Source organism: Bombina bombina, chromosome 4 (genome assembly GCF_027579735.1).
Source record: "Bombina bombina isolate aBomBom1 chromosome 4, aBomBom1.pri, whole genome shotgun sequence".
Lineage (NCBI taxonomy): Eukaryota > Metazoa > Chordata > Amphibia > Anura > Bombinatoridae > Bombina > Bombina bombina.
In genome coordinates, this window is record NC_069502.1 from 1,056,244,990 (window position 1) to 1,056,265,591 (window position 20,602).

General features: G+C 39.6%; 1 protein-coding gene across 1 annotated transcript in view; it reads right to left on the minus strand.

Annotated features, from left to right (window-relative positions):
• The window catches only part of PSME4 (proteasome activator subunit 4), a gene marked incomplete in the record, with an annotated part of 938,614 nt that overhangs the window by 66,511 nt on the left and 851,501 nt on the right, over positions 1-20,602 (minus strand). The window contains 2 exon segments of the mRNA XM_053712692.1: positions 7,892-8,025; positions 15,584-15,746. Of these exon segments, the coding sequence (XP_053568667.1) occupies positions 7,892-8,025; positions 15,584-15,746 (297 nt within the window).

Sequence of the window (20,602 nt, forward strand, 5' to 3'; positions counted from 1 at the left end):
TCCCTGCACCATTGATTCAGCATACAGAGCTGAAGAGGTCGCATGTGAAAACGAGCAAAGGGGATCGCGTCCGATGCAGCAGTCATAAGACCTAGAATTTCCATGCATAAGGCTACCGAAGGGAATGATTGTGACTGAAGGTTTCGACAAGCTGAAATCAATTTTAGACGTCTCTTGTCTGTCAAAGACAGAGTCATGGACACTGAATCTATCTGGAAACCCAAAAAGGTTACCCTTGTCTGAGGAATCAATGAACTTTTTAGTGAATTGATCCTCCAACCATGATCTTGAAGAAACAACACAAGTCGATTCGTATGAGATTCTGCTAAATGTGAAGACTGAGCAAGTACCAAGATATCGTCCAAATAAGGAAATACCACAATACCCTGTTCTCTGATTACAGACAGAAGGGCACCGAGAACCTTTGTAAAAATTCTTGGAGCTGTAGCTAGGCCAAACGGCAGAGCCACAAACTGGTAATGCTTGTCCAGGAAAGAGAATCTCAGGAACTGATAGTGAGCTGGATGAATCGGAATATGCAGATATGCATCCTGTAAATCTATTGTAGACATATAATGCCCTTGATGAACAAAAGGCAAGATAGTCCTTACAGTTACCATTTTGAATGTTGGTATCCTTACATAACGATTCAATATTTTTAGATCCAGAACTGGTCTGACGGAATTCTCCTTCTTTGGTACAATGAAGAGATTCGAATAAAACCCCAGCCCCTGTTCCAAAACTGGAACTGGCATAATTACTCCAGCCAACTCTAGATCTGAAACACATTTCAGAAATGCTTGAGCTTTCACTGGGTTTACTGGGACACGGGAAAGAAAAAATCTCTTTGCAGGAGGTCTCATCTTGAAACCAATTCTGTACCCTTCTGAAACAATGTTCTGAATCCAAAGATTGTGAACAGAATTGATCCAAATTTCTTTGAAAAAACGTAATCTGCCCCCTACCAGCTGAGCTGGAATGAGGGCCGCACCTTCATGTGGACTTAGAAGCTGGCTTTGCTTTTCTAGAAGGCTTGGATTTATTCCAGACTGGAGATGTTTTCCAAACTGAAACTGCTCCTGAGGATGAAGGATCAGGCTTTTGTTCTTTGTTGAAACGAAAGGAACGAAAATGATTATTAGCCCTGTTTTTACCTTTAGATTTTTTATCCTGTGGTAAAAAAGATCCTTTCCCACCAGTAACAGTTGAGATAATAGAATCCAACTGAGAACCAAATAATTTATTACCCTGGAAAGAAAGGGAAAGTAGAGTCGATTTAGAAGACATATCAGCATTCCAAGTTTTAAGCCATAAAGCTCTTCTAGCTAAAATAGCTAGAGACATAAACCTGACATCAACTCTGATAATATCAAAAATGGCATCACAGATAAAATTATTAGCATGTTGAAGAAGAATAATAATATTATGAGAATCATGATCTGTTACTTGTTGCGTTAAAGTTTCCAACCAAAAAGTTGAAGGTGCAGCAACATCAGCCAATGATATAGCAGGTCTAAGAAGATTACCTGAACATAGATAAGCTTTTCTTAGAAAGGATTCAATTTTCCTATCTAAAGGATCCTTAAAGGAAGTACCATCTGCCGTAGGAATAGTAGTACGTTTAGCAAGGGTAGAAATAGCCCCATCAACTTTAGGGATTTTGTCCCAAAATTCTAATCTGTCGGACGGCACAGGATATAATTGCTTAAAACGTTTAGAGGGAGTAAATGAATTACCCAATTATTCCATTCTCTGGAAATTACTTCAGAAATAGCACCAGGAACAGGAAAAACTTCTGGAATAACCACAGGAGATTTAAAGACCTTGTCTAAACGTTTAAATTTAGTATCAAGAGGACCAGAATCCTCAATTTCTAAAGCAATTAAAACTTCTTTAAGTAAAGAACGAATAAATTCCATTTTAAATAAATATGAAGATTTATCAGCATCAACCTCTGAGACAGAATCCTCTGAACCAGAAGAATCATTAGAATCAGAATGATGATGTTCATTTAAAAATTCATCTGGATAATGAGAAGTTTTAAAAGATTTTTTGTGTTTACTAGAAGGAGGAATAACAGACATAGCCTTCTTAATGGATTCAGAAACAAAATCTCTTATGTTATCAGGAACACTCTGAACATTAGATGTTGTTGGAACTGCAACAGGTAATGGTACTTTACTAAAGGAAATATTATCTGCATTAACAAGTTTGTCATGACATTTAATACAAACAACAGCTGGAGGAACAGCTACCAAAAGTTTAAAGCAGATACACTTAGCTTTGGTAGTTCCAGCACCAGACAGAGATTTTCCTGAAGTATCTTCTGACTCAGATGCAACGTGAGAGATCTTGCAATATGTAAGAGAAAAAACAACATAAAAAGCAAAATTGATCAAATTCCTTAAATGACAGTTTCAGGAATGGGAAAAAATGCCAAAGAACAAACTTCTAGCAACCAGAAGCAATGACAAATGAGACTTAAATAATGTGGAGACAAAAGCGACGCCCATATTTTTTTTAGCGCCAAAAAAGACACCCACATTATTTGGCACCTAAATGCTTTTGGCGACAAAATGACGCCACATCCGGAACGCCGACATTTTTGGCGCAAAAGAACGTCAAAAAATCACGCAACTTCCGGCGACACGTATGACGCCAGAAACAGAAAAGATTTTTTGCGCCAAAAAAGTCTGCGCCAAGAATGACGCAATAAAATGAAGCATTTGCAGCCCCCGCGAGCCTAACAGCCCACAGGGAAAAAGTCAAATTTTTAAGGTAAGAAAAATTATAGATTCAAATGCATTATCCCAAATATGAAACTGACTGTCTGAAAAAAAGGAATGTTGAACATTCTGAGTCAAGGCAAATAAATGTTTGAATACATATATTTAGAACTTTAAAAAAGTGTCCAACCATAGCTTTAGAGTGTCACAGAAAATAAGACTTACTTACCCCAGGACACTCATATACATGTTTGTAGAAAGCCAAACCAGTACTGAAACGAAAATCAGCAGAGGTAATGGTATATATATAAGAGTATATCGTCGATATGAAAAGGGAGGTAAGAGATGAATCTCTACGACCGATAACAGAGAACCTATGAAATAGACCCCGTAGAAGGAGATCATTGAATTCAAACAGGCAATACTCTCTTCACATCCCTCTGACATTCACTGCACGCTGAGAGGAAAACCGGGCTCCAACCTGCTGTGGAGCGCATATAAACGTAGAATCTAGCACAAACTTACTTCACCACCTCCATAGGAGGCAAAGTTTGTAAAACTGATTTGTGGGTGTGGTGAGGGGTGTATTTATAGGTATTTTGAGGTTTGGGAAACTTTGCCCCTCCTGGTAGGAATGTATATCCCATACGTCACTAGCTCATGGACTCTTGCTAATTACATGAAAGAAATATATTTTATAAACATTTTTAAGGTTAGATACTAGACTGCAGCAGTATTGATGGCAAGACTGCATTTCTGATTATCTGCTGCCCCCTCATGGATTAAAACTGGTATGACAGCCAAACGAGTTGACTGTTTAAAACATATGCAAATCCAAATGAGCCAATCAGGGAGGCGTCTCCCAAATAACCAATCAATAACCAATCAGGGACAAGCATTCGAAGGGCCTATCAGACAAGTTTCAGTAAGGGTGCCTCCCAATTTCACCAATGATTAGAATAAAAAGGGGTGGGTTATATCACGTGATATAGTCTCATGCAAGAGAAAAAGAAACAGGTCTTGGCTGCTGAATTTTTTTTGACTGACAAACTGTTGCCTTGGAATCCAGTCTCTATAAAGCAAATCTGGAACTAACTTCATCCATCTTGCAAAAATACCTCTTAATTTATGAGGTGAAATTGGACTTATCAGAGAAAGCTGAAACACTCAATTGGTTGATGTGGTGATGTATGACTGTTCTATATATTTAATATTTTAATCAAAGGTATTTGGTAACTACAACTAGATTGCAGTTAGTAATTTTAAAAGGGCACAGTTTGTATTATAAGCTCATGTTCATAGTCATGTAGTTTAACTAGTCATATTTAGTACTAAGTAATTTATATTTGCAACTATATATATATTTTTAGAATTTGCCTTATTGTAGCTAAATAAGATTTATTTCAGCTCACATAAATTGGTATAGAAATTGGCTGTTAAAGTATCTTGTTATATTGTTTAACTAGGCACTGTTAAAGTTAGCGGTCCATATTCTGGTATTTTATTGTTAAATTTGAATGTGATTCATTGTGAATAAGGTAAATTGTAAAGGTATATTTTTTATTATATTTGTATAGAATATTGTAATAACATAGGTATGTATCATTTGATTCATAATCAGGTTTCTATAAATATAATTCAATGTGTTTATAACTTTAACTAATCTTAAAGAATGTAGGAATATTAAATTGTTTCATATATGCATTTTAATTGGAGGTTATGTTAAAGAATAATTATTAAATAAATTATATTGTAACCCCGCTATATACTGACATTCCTCTGTGGAGGTGTTTCCTGTTCCAGACCGTGTGACGGACATTATTTCACAGGAAGCCAGGGATACCTTTCTCCCTGTCTCCCGTCTTTAAAAAGATGTTTCCTGTCGCTACCTCCATTAAAGATTCATGGCGCATGGTGCCTAAAGTAGAAGGGAAAATGTCTACTCTGGCTAAGAGAACTGCAATCCCTATAGAGGACAGCTTTGTATTGCCACTGTGTCAAGGGCGGCATCTTATTGGTGCAATGCCTTGTCTGAATCTATTTTGGTAGATTTTTCCAAGACAGGATTAAGGCTCTAAAACTAGCCAATTCCTTTATTTCTGATGCTACCATGCAAGTTATTAGACTGGGAGCCAAGATGTCTGGCTTCACTGTCCTAGCCCGCAGAGCATTGTGGCTAAAATCTTGGTCAGCTGATGTTCCCTCTAGATCAAAGCTTAGATGTTTGGGCCTGGTCTGGCAGAAATAATTTCTGATATTACGGGAGGAAAAGGGTCTTTTCTTCAACAAGACAAGAAGAACAGACCTAAAGGATGTCAAAATAATTTTCCTTCCTTTCGTAACTTCAAAGGAAAGTCTCCCTCTTCCAAGCAGGAACAATCCAAGTCTTCTTGGAAACCCAATCAGTCTTGGAACAAGGGGAAGCAATCAAAGAAACCCGCAGCTGAGTCTAAGTCAGCATGAAGGGTTTTCCCCAGGTCAAGGATCGGATCAAGTAGGGGGCAGACTTTCTCTGTTTTATCAAGCATGGATACGCGATGTCCCAGATGATCCATGGGCTGTGGACATAGTATCTCAGGGTTACAAAATATAATTCAAAGTTTTCCCTCCCAGGGGCAGATTCCACCTCTCAAGATTATCTGCAGACCAGATAAAAAGAGAGGCATTCTTGAACTGTGTTCAGGATCTTACCTCCCTGGGAGATAGTTCCAGTAAGGGAACAGGGCCTAGGATTCTATTCAAATCTGTTTGTGCTGCCCAAAAAAGAGGGAACTTTTCAACCCATTCTAGACCTAAAGTATCTCAACAAGTTTCTCAGAGTACCATCCTTCAAAATAAGAAACCATTTGTTCTATTTTTTCCTTTGGTCCAAGAAGGTCAGTTCATGACGACCATAGACCTGAAGGACGAGTATCTTTATGATCCCATCCACAGGGATCATCACAAGTTCCTGAGATTTCCTTTATAGACAAACACTTTCAGTTTGTGGCTATTCCGTTTGGCCTTGCCACAGCTCCCAAAATTTTCTCAAAGGTTCTGGGGGCTCTCTTGGCAATGGTAAGGTTTCGGGGGAATTGCAGTGGCACCCTACCTGGACAACATATTGGTTCAGGCACCATCTTTTCAACAAGCAAACTCTCATACATAGATCTTGTTGTCTTTTCTACGTTCCCATGGTTGGAAAGTGAATCAGGAAAAGAGTTCCCTTGTTCCAGCTACATGGGTGGCTTTCTTTTCTTAGGGACCATAATAGATTCCCTATCTATGAAAAATGCTCGGACGGAGGTCAGAAAATCCAGAATTCTCTCCTATTGCCTCTCTCTACAGTCTACTTTTCGGCCATCGTGGCTCAATGTATGGAGGTAATTAGTCTGATGGTCGCTTCCATGGACATCATTCCCTTTGCTCGATTCCATTTGAGAGCTCTACAATTATGCATGCTCAGACGATGGAACGGAGACCATTCAGATCTGTCTCAGAGGATAGTTCTAGATCAGTCAACAAGAGACTCTCTCCCGTGGTGGCTTTCTCAGGACCATCTGTTTCAGGGCATATGCTTCCTGAGACCTTACTGTGTGATTGTGACCACAGATGCCAGCCTCCTAGGCTGGGGAGCAGTCTGGGACTCGTTAAAGGTGCAGGGACTATGGACTAGGGAGGAGTCTGCTCTTCCCATAAACATCTTGGAATTGAGAGCGATTTACAATGCTCTGATGGCTTGGCCTCAATTGTCCTTAGCAAGGTTTATCAGGTTTCAGTCAAACAACATCACCTCAGTGGCTTACATCAACCACCAGGGAGGAACTCAGAGTTTATTAGCCATGAAGGAGGTGGCACGGATTATTCAGTGGGCGGAAGCTAACAATAGTTGTCTATCTGCGATCCACATTCCTGGAGTGGACAACTGGGAAGCGTATTTCCTGAGCAGACAGACATTTCATCCTGGGGAGTGGGCTCTCCATCCGGAGGTGTTCTCCAGTTTAAGTCTCAATTGGGGGGGGGGGTCTAGAAACATAGATTTTGACGGTATATAAGAACCAAAAAGGCCCATCAAGTCTACTCATATTACATGTTACTTTTTCCTTAGGATAGCCTTATTTATATCCCAGGCATTTTTGAATTCCTTTACAGTCTTTGTGTTTACCACCTCAAATGGAAGTTTATTCCATAAATCCACCACCCTTTCTGTAAAAAAATGCTTCCTCAAGTTTCTACTGAAACTGCTACCCTCTAACTTTAGATTGTGACCCCTTATTTTGGCATTTATTTTTTTGTGAAAAATGCTTTCAGCTTCTATTTTATTAAGTCCCTTCATATATTTGAAGGTTTCTATCATTGCACCTCTTTCCCTTCTATCCTCTAAACTATGCATATTTAGGTCATAGAGTCTTTCACTGTACATTTTATATTTTAGTTCATGTATTTTAGTAGCCCTCCTTTGGACAGCATTCTGATGGCAACGCTATGGTTGACTTTCACCTTAATATCCCACCCTATGGGATGGTCCCCACCCAGGGTGCAGACTCTTTTTGCTAAATCTGTGCTTTTCACAGAAGAGGATTTTCTTGTAGTATATTAACCTGACCCATCCAAAAAAAAAAACCATACAATAAAGATTATTACATTTGACAGCTCATTTAATAGAAATATATCTCTTAAACTGTGTGCTCAACCGAACGGAAGTTGCACATGAACACAGCTGAGAACGTATTGCATGTTATTACATTAAATTGTATAAGCATTTCACTTTCCTGAGAAAAAGGTAACTTGGTATTCTCTGCTGCATTCACAGAGTTTATGGTCTGTTTTTTGGAATATCAAATGTGGCTTTAGGTAAATAAATAAGTGTATTATGGACAGTGATGGAGGGTGCAACATTATACTTAAATATCTAACTGAAATGATGTGTATTCATAACTGCAACATCTCATAATAAGGCACCGATTCATAATTTCAATAACTCAATTAAAATTATTATTGTAATCAGCATAATGTATGAATATTTTAATAGCAGAACTTCATGGTAAACGTGTACTTTAATTAGAAAAAGACAATGTTTTGTAATTGTGTATATTATATTTCTTGCTAACATTAGATTTGCATATTTGATTTATAATTATGCCATTAAATACAAAAAACTGGTTTGGTTTTAGAAGAGTGTTTACCTCTATTGGCTGGGGGTCATTCAGATGTGCACTCAGATCCATTAGAAGTTGTGGCATCCATGTAGGTACATCATATGGACTAGATAAAATGCAAGCACTCAGGCCAAGCACGCCAGCATGTCGCTTTACTAAATCTATAGGGTGCAAAAAACAATTTTTTTTTGTATTTATTCTGTCAAATTAAATGTCAATGAAAATATAATGTAATAACAGAATATAAATACAAGTAAATAATGAAATGTTTTTATTCAATGTGATAAATATATTGAACGCTGAATAATATTTTACATACCTTTGCTAAAAATTGAAAGAGCAAAACATAACTGTTTGACCTAAATTATAGGACTTTTTGTGGGGATTTATTTACATTTTAATTGACCAAGAAAATGTCTGATTTTATACAGCTATAAAATACTTCATAATAATAATTTCAAGGACATGAAAAATGAAAGGCACAAATATAATAAAACACACATTCTGATAAAAACTATAAAACAACATGTTTTAGAAAGATTTTCTTAAATACATACAACAATAAACATAAAATAATAAGTATTGTGAGAAACGAAATGTAAGATAAGAGAAAAAAAAAATGAGATGTTTCCATGTCACTTGTAATGAGATGTTTAACTATAAAACATATTATGTTGAGAGCCTGTTTATAGTCTTTATAAAGGATACCCAAGAATATTCCATAGGCAGATTATTTGTATCCTTTTCATATATATTAATGTTCTTCTAGGCAGAGAGTATATGCACCTTGTTAAAGTTATTACTGATATATTGGTATGAGGATCAATTTTAATAATTTTGTTATTAATTTTCTAGCACTATTACCTATTATCTAAAATAGGTAATTTATTAATTTACACAAATGTTTTAATCTAATCTAATGTAATATTCTCACCCATAATTTTAAGATTACATTTCATACACTTTGTGCAAAAATCTACAGTTACTGGATACAATTTCACCAAACGTGTAAAGTAACCCTTATCACCACATCCCCTTTATCAGGCTTTAGGGTAGAACAGGTGGATTCACATTCATTTAGAGGTATTATTTCTCATAATTAAGTTTCCTTGTTCTTAATAATTTGGAAGATCACCTGGACGGCCTCCATATTAAAGATGATATATTACAAAAAGTGTACTCTATCATAGGCTCTGTAAAAAGCCTGAAAAAAGGTGCAAAATGCATAATAAAGCCTCTTTTGTTGAGGTTGATACTGATGAGGGCATGCACATGACTTTGTAAAGATTCTTCTTTTTATTTCTTCTAGGTCAGTTTTGGGTTTAAGATTGCCTTTAAATAACTATAGTGTTACAGAAATAAGCATAGAAGAGTTTTCCCTTTAGTGTGCTGATGCCTGTGCTTTTAAACAGTTGTGTATTAAAGGAAGTATATTTTACCTATGAGAGCTGTTTGTACTATGTTGGAGCACCACAGAACCTATGAGGAATGAATCCCAAAGACATTGAAGAATGAATAGCCAGTACACTAATCAAGGGAATGACTAGCTAGGCTGTTTCTACAACAAGACACGTGCAAAAGTTCCAAATGGCTGCACTGGAATAATATTTCCTCCCGGCCGTGCTCAGGTAAATAAAATATGGCAATACAATAAATAAAAATAAATACTTTGATATACAGCTAGATAAGTGCCACAAACCTACATATAAACACAGACCCATATGTGGTTGTCTTTCTGAAAATGACCTCAAGACACAGATACTTTACTAAAAAGATAAAACAAAATTTACGCTTACCTGATAAATTTCTTTCTTTCTTGACACGATGAGTCCACGGATCATCTAATTACTATTGGGAATATCACTCCTGCCCAGCAGGAGGCGGCAAAGAGCACCACAGCAAAGCTGTTAAATATCACCTCCCTTCCCTCCCATCCCAGTCATTCGACCAAAGTAAAGGAGAGAAAGGAAGTAACAAGGTGCAGGGGTGTCTGAAGTTTATAACATACTGACACCCTGTCTAAAGAACAAGGCGGGCCGTGGACTCATCGTGTCAAGAAATAAATACATTTATCAGGTAAGCATAAATTTTGTTTTCTTTCTAATGACACAATGAGTCCACGGATCATCTAATTACTATTGGGAATCAATACCCAAGCTAGAGTACACAGATGATAAGGGAGGGACAAGACAGGGAACCTAAACGGAAGGCACCACTGCTTGAAGAACCTTTCTCCCAAAAGCGACCTCAGCCGAGGCAAAAGTGTCAAATTTGTAGTATTTTGAAAAAGTGTGAAGGGAGGACCAAGTTGCAGCCTTGCAAATCTATTCACAGAAGCTTCATTTTTGAATGTCCAGGAAGAGGAAACAGCCCTCGTAGAATGAGATGTAACTCTCTCAGGAGGCTGCTGTCCAGCAGTTTCATAGGCAAAGCGAATACTACTATTCAGCCACAAAGAGAGAGAGAGAATTAGCCGTAGCTTTCTGACCCTTACGTTTCCCAGAGAACAACACAAAAAGAGCAGAAGATTGACGAAAATCCTTAGTCGCTTGTAAATAGAATTTTAGAGCACATACCACGTCCAGATAGTGTAGAAGTCTTTCCTTCTGAGAAGAAGGATTAGGACACAAGGAAGGAACCACAATCTCCTGATTAATGTTCCGATCAGAAACTACTTTTGGGAGAAACCCTAATTTGGTACGTAAAACTACCTTATCTGAGTGAAAAATAAGGTAAGGAGACTCTTACTGTAATGCCGAGAGCTCTGACACTCTATGAGCAGATGAAATAGCAACAAGAAACAAAACTTTCCAGGATAACAACTTAATATCTAAGGAATGCATAGGGTCAAACGGAGCCCCTTGAAAAACCTTAAGAACTAAGTTAAGACTGCAGGGAGGAGTAACTGGTTTGAACACAGGCCTGATCCTGACCAAGGCCTGACAAAACGATTGCACGTCTGGTACATCCGCCAGACGTTTATGTAACAAAATGGACAAGGCAGATATTTGACCCTTTAGGGAACTTGCCGATAATCCCTTCTCCAAACCTTCTTGGAGAAAGGACAGAATTCTAAGAATCTTATCTCTACTCCAAGAGTAGCCCTTGGATTCACAACAATATAGAATTTTACGCCGTATCTTGTGATAAATCTTTCTAGTCACAGGTTTACGAGCTTGAATCATGGTCTCTATGACCGATTCCAAAAATACCTGCTTAGATAAAATTAAGCGTTCAATCTCCAAAGCAGTTAGCTACAGAGAAACTAGATTTGGATGAAGGAAGGGCCCTTGAAGTAGAAGGTCCTTCCTCAACGGAAGTCTCCAAGGTGGAAGAGATGACATGTCCACCAGATCTGCATACCAAATCTTGCGAGGCCATGCCGGTGCAATAAAGATCACCGACGCCCTCTGCTTGATTCGAGGTAGAAGAGCGAACGGAGGAAATAGGTATGCAAGACTGAAATTCCAAGGTACCGCCAGGGCGTCTATCAGTACAGCCTGAGAGTCCCTTGACCTCAACCCATACCTCGGAAGCTTGGCATTCTATCGAGATGCCATGAGATCCAATTCCAGCTGACCCCATTTGCGAATCAGGCTGGAAAATACTTCCGGATGGAGTTCTCACTCCCCTGGGTGAAAGGTCTGCCTGCTCAGGAAGTCTGCCTCCCAGTTGTCCACCCCTGGGATGTGGATCGCCGACAGACAGCAATTGTGGGTCTCCGCCCACTGAATTATCTTGGCTACCTCTTTCATGGCTAAGGAACTCCACGTTCCTCCCTGATGGTTGATGTAAGCCACAGAAGTTATGTTTTCCGACTGGAACCTGATGAACTGGGCCGAGGCTAACTGTGGCCAGGCCAGAAGAGCACTGAAGATTACTCTCAGTTCCAGAATGTTTATGGGCAGAACAGACTCCGACTGAGTCCAAGTTCCCTAAGCCTTTAGAGAGCCCCAGACTGCTCCCCATCCCAGAAAACTGGAGTCTGTTGTCACAATCACCCAAGAGGGTCTGCGAAAGCCGGTTCCCTGGGAGAGATGATCCAGAGACAACCACCAAAGAAGAGAACCCCTTGTCTCCTGCTCCAGCTGTATTCGCGGAGACAGATCCGCATAATCTCCGTTCCACTGACTGAGCATGTTTAACTGTAGAGGTCTGAGGTGGAAACGTGCGAACGGGATGATGTCCATTGCCACTACCATCAGCCTGATTACCTCCATGCACTGAGCCACTGAAGGCCGAGGAGAGGACTGAAGCCCTAGGCAAGAATCCAAAATCTTTGATTTCCTGACTTCTGTCAGAAAAATCTTCATTAATAAGGAATCTATTATGGCTCCCAAGAAGATTACCCTTGTATTTGGAACTAAGGAACTCTTTTCCAAATTTACCTTCCATCTGTGAGATTGCAGGAAAGATAACATTTCCGTGTGGGATCTTGCTTGTTGAAAGGATGGCGCCTGGACCAGGATGTCATCCAGATATGGCGCCACTGCAATGCCTCGCAATCGGAGCACCGCCAACAGGGATCCCAGAACTTTTGAGAAAATTCTGGGAGCTGTGGCAAGGCCGAATGGAAGAGCCACTAACTGGAAGTGTTTGTCTAGAAATGCAAACCTTAGAAACCTGTGATGGTCCACAGTTGTCATAAATTGACCCTCTTGGATCAAAGGAAGAATGGAACGAATAGTTTCCATCTTGAAGGACGGTACTCTGAAAAATTTTTTTAGACTCTTGAGGTCTGAAGGTTCGCTCCTTTTTGGGAACCCCGAACAGATTGGAATAGAACCCCAGACCCTGTTCCTGCATCAGAACAGGAACTATCACTCCCAGGTTGGAGACAACGTACACAATGTAAGAACGCCTCTCTTTTTGTCTGGTCTACAGATAATCTTGAAAGCAGAAACCTGCCCCTGAGAGGAACTCTAGTTTGTATCCCTGGGACACGATGTCTACTGCCCAGGGATCCTGAACATCTCGAACCCAAGCCTGAGAGAAGAAGGAAAGTCTGCCCCCTACAAGATCCAGTCCCGAATCGGGGGCAGGCCCTTTATGCTGTTTTAGATTCAATAGCAGGCTTTTTGGATTGTTTTCCCTTGTTCCAAGATTGACTGGGTCTCCAGGAAGGTTTGGACTGCTCCTGCTTGGAAGAGGAAGTGGAAGAATTTCCCTTGAAATTTCGAAAGGAACGAAAATTACTCTGGCATCCCTTTTGTTTGTTTCTCTTGTCCTGAGGGAGAAAATTACCCTTTGCTCCCGTAATGTCAGAAATTATTTCCGTCAAACCTGGTCCAAACAAGGTCTTTCCCTTGTAAGGAATTGCAAAAAGTTTAGACTTAGATGACACATCCGCAGACCAAGATTTTAACCATAAGGCTCTGCGGGCTAGCACAGCGAAACCCGAAATATTTGCTCCCAGTTTAATAACCTTAGGGAAGCATCCCTAATAAAGGAATTAGCCAACTTGAGGGCCTTTATCATATCCTGGATCTCTTCAAGGGGAGTGTCTGTCCAAATAGAATCAGACAATGCATCAAACCAGTATGCCGCCGCACTAGTGACGGTAGCAATGCACACTGCAGGTTGCCATTGTAAACCCTGTTGTACATACATCTTCTTAAGTAACCCCTCTCATTTTTTGTCCATAGGATCCTTAAAAGCACAACTATCCTCAATGGGGATAGAAGTCCTTTTGGCTAGAGTGGAAATTGCCCCTTCGACCTTGGGTACTGTTTGCCAAGAATCTGTGATAGAGTCCGCTATGGGAAACATCTTTTTAAATATAAGGGATGGAGAAAAAGGGATACCCGGTCTCTCCCATTCCTTTGCAATGATCTCAGTAGTTCGAACAGGTACAGGAAAAACCTCCACCATGGAAGGTATATCAAAATATTTTTTTAGTTTACTGGACTTCTTAGGATTAACTATGAGCGTGGTGTCGCTGTCTTCCAGAGTAGCTAAAACCTCCTTAAGTAACAGACTGAGGTGTTCTAGCTTAAACCTGAAAGATACTACTTCAGTATTAGCAGGAGGAATTACACTGTCAGAATCTGAGATCTCACCCTCAGATGCTACCGAAGTATCCTCCTCCTAAGGCTTCTGAGATAGCAACAACTGAGTCAGCAACCTCGCTCACTGATTGTTTACTTTTCCTCTTGTGCTTTCCCTGCAGCATGGGAAAAGCAGATAACACATCTGAAACTTCAGAGGACATGAGGGAAGCAATATCTTGCAAGGTAACCTCAGGTGGAGTAGTGGAGGAAGCGCAGGACACTGGTTGAATGGATGCTAAGTTTTGGGACACTTGAGGAGAAAGCTGTGGCATATATTCCACATTGTCAGAAGGCTCCTGAACAGCATCCGCCCCAGACAATGTTGGCTCAGAAAAAAGTCTATCCCTAGACTGTAAAGTTCTCTCAATACATGAGGAACAGAAAGGGATTGGTGGTTCCACATTTGCATTAAAACATAAAGTACATGTAACATCTTGTAGGGCTTCTTGGACCATCTTTTGGACCATCTTTTGGACCATCTGTTTGTAAAATTGTTTAACCTAACTAGAATTTACCTCACAAAAAAAAACGTTACTGTGTCTTTAAATGTTAAAAGTAACGTCTTTATTTTGCTTTACAAACAAAAAAATTGGCTTTAATAATAATAATACAGCAGACAATCTCCACAAATCAGCTAAGCTTTGCTGAGGTGCCTACCTGCCACCAGATCGTATAATTCACAGATATTAGATGTCCAGACTCATCTATACACTTTATAAATAGTATCTGAGGCTGTTCTGCTGCGTCACCCTAACGAAGCAGAGAAAACTTCTTAACCACTTCTCCGTAATACTAGAAATGAGGCTATGAAACAAAAGGGCGCGCAAACATTGCCGCGCAGTTTAGCTCCGCCCATCGTGGGCGAATCAAGGGAAACCACCCAGTCGGCAAATAAAATGTAAAAATTAAGCCGTCAGTAGTTGTGAAACTGCACCTAACATGAGCCATATCTCCACGTCTCCAGTGCCTGCCGTAACTGCCCTATAACGTATACTCATTTCCAAGGATAATGTCATCTTAAGTGTCCTTATATAAATTAAAGTCACAAATTTTCCTGTGTATATACCCCAGAAAATAAATTTAGCACTTACCTTAGAATTCTGTCTGGCAGTAAGGCAGCTCACTAGGTTTGAGAGGTCCTCTTCCTCACATGGCAATGTGGAAAAAAAGATAAAGTCTGAGTAATCTTACTCAGACTTCCAGTATTAGGGCAGCATTAGATATATGGGAGGCGCAGTGAGAATTATGTCCCACAAGATCCCATTGCTTGAAAGCCACCACTGCTCTACTGAAGAGACTGATGTGGACTACGGCTACAGCCTAGCAGAACAAACAACACAAACTTGTGATATTAAAATAAAATAATAAACTCTTAATTGAAGAATCTTTCCAAACACCTAATTTTACCACTTCCTTGCTCAACGTAGGCAAAGAGAATGACCTGGGTAGGAGGGAAGGGAGGTGATATTTAACAGCTTTGCTGTGGTGCTCTTTGACGCCTCCTGCTGGGTAGGAGTGATATTCCCAATAGTAATTAGATGATCCCTGGATTCATTGTGTCATTAGAAAGATAGAAGGTTTATTTTGGTTTAGAAAACCTTTAGGAAAAAGGAACTTAATAAATTCCAGCAACAAAAAATATACATTTAGGGAAACCATTCAAACTTACCTCCTGATGGTATAGTATCCACAGCCAAACCCAGATCTCTCTTCCTTTTTTTAGGCAGTCTGGTTTTGCAAAGCTGTTCAAAATGTGTCTGCATTGTGACATCCATACGTAGGAAGTTACACTGCAACAGACCGCTCAGTGTGGTTGCAGCCATTTCTCTCACCTGTTAAAAAAATCATTCCATTATTCAGACATTTATATTTAATAGGAAACATACAGTGTATGTCTCGTAATTCAAACATCTAGATAAAACAAGCATTAAAACTGTACACCAGCTGTTTGTATGGCATCTGTATATAGGAGGTACCCGAGGCAGCTAAATAACTAGAAATTAAATATTTTCAATTTATTTTTTTCACTTTTCATCAAGTTCCCCCCCCCCTCATATAGGATCCCCTCCCTGAGCCCCCCACCCACCCCCTAAACAGCTCTCTAACCCTCCCCGCTCTACCTATATTCCGCCATCTTAGGTACTGGCAGCTGGCAGTTTGCTATAAAGTATTGTTTTTTTGTAAAAAATAATAAAAACCTTTTTTTTTCCGTAGTGTAGCTGCCCCCCCTCATTAGTAAACCCCCTTCCACATCCCTTTACAAACATGGATCCCACATAGGATCCCCCTCTCTTCTTTCCCCCTCCTTCCCACTCAATGGATGACATATAGCATTGCGTAGCGGTCCCGCCCCCTTTACTCTTCCTCCAGCGATAGGCCGCTCATCCGCCTCCCTTCCCACCAACGATCAGCACTATCGCTGGCCAATGCAGAGAGGGCCACAGAGTGTCTCTCTGTATCGGTTGCTTAGGAAAGGGTATTGCACGATGCCTCAATCGAGGTATCGCTGCAATACCCTGAAAGCGACTGGAAGCGACCACCGCTTGAAACCCCTGAGGACGTCCAGGCACGTCCTTGGTCGTTAAGGGGTTAATGCCCCTTTAATGATTTAATTCTAGGTGCAATAAGTGTCCTTTAGGTCACTGTCTCTAGAGCAGGGTTCTTCAAACTTTTCCTCCCCAAAACCCAGTGCCACGATACATATACCTTTGTGACCCTATTTTTATGCTTGATGCTGAAAATTTCTGAAGTTATATACAACAAGATAGCTGCAATTTTTGTCAAAGTGGCTAAAATGTGTGCGTACTTTATTCCTGATTGTCTCCTATACAGCTTTACTAAACTACGCTTTAAAAAGCAAAGGTTTCTCTTTTAAATCAAAGCAGGTTTCATTTGAGGTAATGGGCAATATATGGTTAATTAATTACAATATTCTGAAAAAAATGACACTGATGTTAAAATGAATATATAGATTCTAACAAATCACAGGAACAAAGGGGCTAAGTGTAATGAAGTTAATCATCATTAATGACGGCAACAAGATTTTTTAATAAAGAACATACTGTGACAATGTAAACAAGATTTGTCTGTTTAGTGAGTAAAGCAGGGAGCACCACACTGCATGTAATGTAGCATATTATTAAAAATGTTATCAGTGAACAGAGTGTTCTAGAGATGTGCAAAGCAATAAGTGTAGCTGCGAGTGCTATACTAATTAAACACAGCAACTTCACAATAAACTCATCTGCACGTTCAGAGAACATTATTAAAATATAACCAAACTGATTTAAGAACTGTCAAAAGTATAAAGTGAAAATAACACAAATTCTTATGGGAATTTGTAGGGGGTCCTGGCACCAGGATAATTAAACATGAGGCGATAATATAAATACCAGAATGAGAATGTGTGGCTTACTGGGACGCCCAACATTTTTATTATATAGCAGGGTTTAAAAGTTACTAGCCTAAAAGGGAAATAGTTAGTAGTCAACTGAATGTTAAAAAAATACAAAAAAAGTAAAAATAATAATAATAATTATTATTATTATAATATATATATATATATATATATATATATATATATATATATATATATATATATATATATATATATATATATATATACACACACACACACACAAAGAAAGAAAGAAAATAAATGGGATCCAGAACTCACTTTTCAGGAATAACTGCCGGGGTACACTTCAAATTAAATGCATAATAATAATTCCAGTCAAGAAGGCGCTCTCCAATTTTAAGCTGTCATTTTAATAAAAGTATAAAGTGAGGACGAGGGAAAACGTTTACCACTTTATTAAAGTGAAAGCTTAAAAACGGAGAGTGCTTTCCTGACTGGAAATATATATATCAGTTCAAAGGATAGCACACACCAGTTTTACATATTAAATTTTATTTCGATCCAAATAAAAATTGCATACGCAAGACTAATGAGTGCTATCCTTTGAACTGCTATGTTATTTATTTGATGCGCACCCCAGCTGCAACACAGAGTATAGTGAGTGACAGGCCCTGGTGGAATATATATATATATATCTCAAAAAGAACGACAGGGGTACCAGGAATCCTTGAATGCTAAGTAGCCGGTTTATTGAATCCAAGTATAGTTAATACAGACAGTCTGTAAAGGCAGCACGCCAGGATCTGGCGTGTTTCGCGCATGTGCTTCCTCAGAGATCAATGGTCAGTAACATCGGAGATCTTTTATACACTTATTTGACCAATCATATGTCTGTCCACATTGGATTAACATCGTGTACCAGCTGCGATGCCTGTCATAGTGCTTACATACTTGAATTTATGCTTACCTGATAAATTACTTTCTCTTGCGGTGTATCCAGTCCACGGATTCATCCTTTACTTGTGGGATATTCTCCTTCCCTACAGGAAGTGGCAAAGAGAGCACACAGCAGAGCTGTCCATATAGCTCCCCCTCTAGCTCCACCCCCCAGTCATTCGACCAAAGGTTAGGAAGAAAAAGGAGAAACCATAGGATGCAGTGGTGACTGTAGTTTAAACAAAAAATTTTTTACCTGACTTAATTGTCAGGGCGGGCCGTGGACTGGATACACCGCAAGAGAAAGTAATTTATCAGATAAGCATTAATTCTGTTTTCTCTTGCAAGGTGTATCCAGTCCACGGATTCATCCTTTACTTGTGGGATACCAATACCAAAGCTTTAGGACACGGATGAAGGGAGGGAACAAGACAGGTACCTTAAAAGGAAGGCACCACTGCTTGCAAAACCTTTCTCCCAAAAATAGCCTCTGAAGAAGCAAAAGTATTGAATTTGTAAAGTTTGGCAAAAGTATGCAGTGAAGACCAAGTCGCTGCCTTACAGATCTGTTCAACAGAAGCCTCATTTTTGAAAGCCCATGTGGAAGCCACTGCTCTGGAAGAATGAGCAGTAATTCTTTCAGGAGGCTGCTGGCCAGCAGTCTCATAGGCCAAACGGATGATGCTTTTCAGCCAAAAGGAAAGAGAGGTAGCAGTCGCTTTCTGACCTCTCCTCTTACCAGAATAGATAACAAACAAGGAAGATGTTTGTCTGAAATCCTTAGTTGCTTGTAAATAGAACTTTAAAGCACGAACTACATCAAGATTGTGTAACAGAAGTTCCTTCTTCGAAGAAGGATTAGGACACAGAGAAGGAACAACTATTTCCTGGTTAATATTCTTGTTAGAAACAACTTTAGGAAGAAAACCAGGCTTGGTACGCAAAACTACCTTATCTGCGTGGAACACCAGGTAAGGGGAATCACACTGTAAAGCAGATAATTCTGAAACTCTTCGAGCAGAAGAGATAGCTACTAAAAACAAAACTTTCCAAGATAACAACTTAATATCTATGGAATGTAAAGGTTTAAACGGAACCCCTTGAAGAACTGAAAGAACTAGATGTAGACTCCATGGCGGAGCCACAGGTTTATAGACAGGCTTGATTCTGACTAAAGCCTGAGCAAACGCTTGAACGTCTGGTAACTCTGCCAGACGCTTGTGTAAAAGGATAGACAGAGCGGATATTTGTCCCTTTAAGGAACTAGCTGACAAACCTTTCTCCAATCCTTCTTGGAGAAAGGACAATATCCTGGGAATCCTAATCTTACTCCATGAGTAACCCTTGGATTCACACCAACAAAGATATTTCCGCCATATCTTATGGTAGATTTTCCGGTGACAGGCTTTCTAGCCTGAATCAGAGTATCTATAACTAACTCAGAGAACCCACGCTTTGATAGAATTAAGCGTTCAATCTCCAAGCAGTCAGACGTAGAGAAACTAGATTTGGATGCTTCAATGGACCATGTATTAGAAGATCCTGCCTCATTGGCAGTGTCCATGGTGGGACAGATGACATGTCCACTAGGTCTGCATACCAAGTCCTGCGTGGCCATGCAGGCGCTAACAGAATCACCAAAGCCTTCTCCTGCTTGATTCTGGCGACCAGACGCGGGAGGAAAGGAAACGGTGGAAAAACATAAGCCAGATTGAAGGATCTAGCGCTGCTAGAGCATCTATCAATAGCTTAAGCTCATACCCAGAGGCTTAAGGATAAACAAATACCCCACTTTTTACACAGAGGACAGGGACTTTATAAATGTATGGAATGAGACTCTGTCAGAATGCTCCTGGAATCTCATGCGGCTCCTCATTACCTATAAAAATAAACAGATTCAAGAAATTACTATTAAAATTAGTCAGGTACAAGAGGAGCTAAATAAGAGATGTGACCACACAGATTTTGCTAGGTTTGATAATTTGTTACAAGAAGCTGTTGCAGAAGCAAAATCTCTTTTACTTGAAATAAAACACTCAAAATATATTAGAGATCAAACAGACTTCAATAACAACACAATGTATATTTGGAATAAAAGGGAAAGAACACAAAAATACAGAGAGAATAATCAGAACTTTGGTGTCTCCAATAGGGGAAGAGGTTTTAGAGGCAGACGCAGGGGTAGGGGCAGAGGCAGACAGCAACGACAAATCAGATTCTCTGACAGTGAGGCTGATTCAGGGGGAGAGAGTTCAGCATCAGGGGAAGATGAAGGATTTACTCTAGATCATATTCCTTGTGGCAGTTCTGCCCCCCCTACCCACTATATACAGAACCAAAGTCAACACACTACCCACTATATACAGAACCAAAGTCAACACACTAATTTGTCTA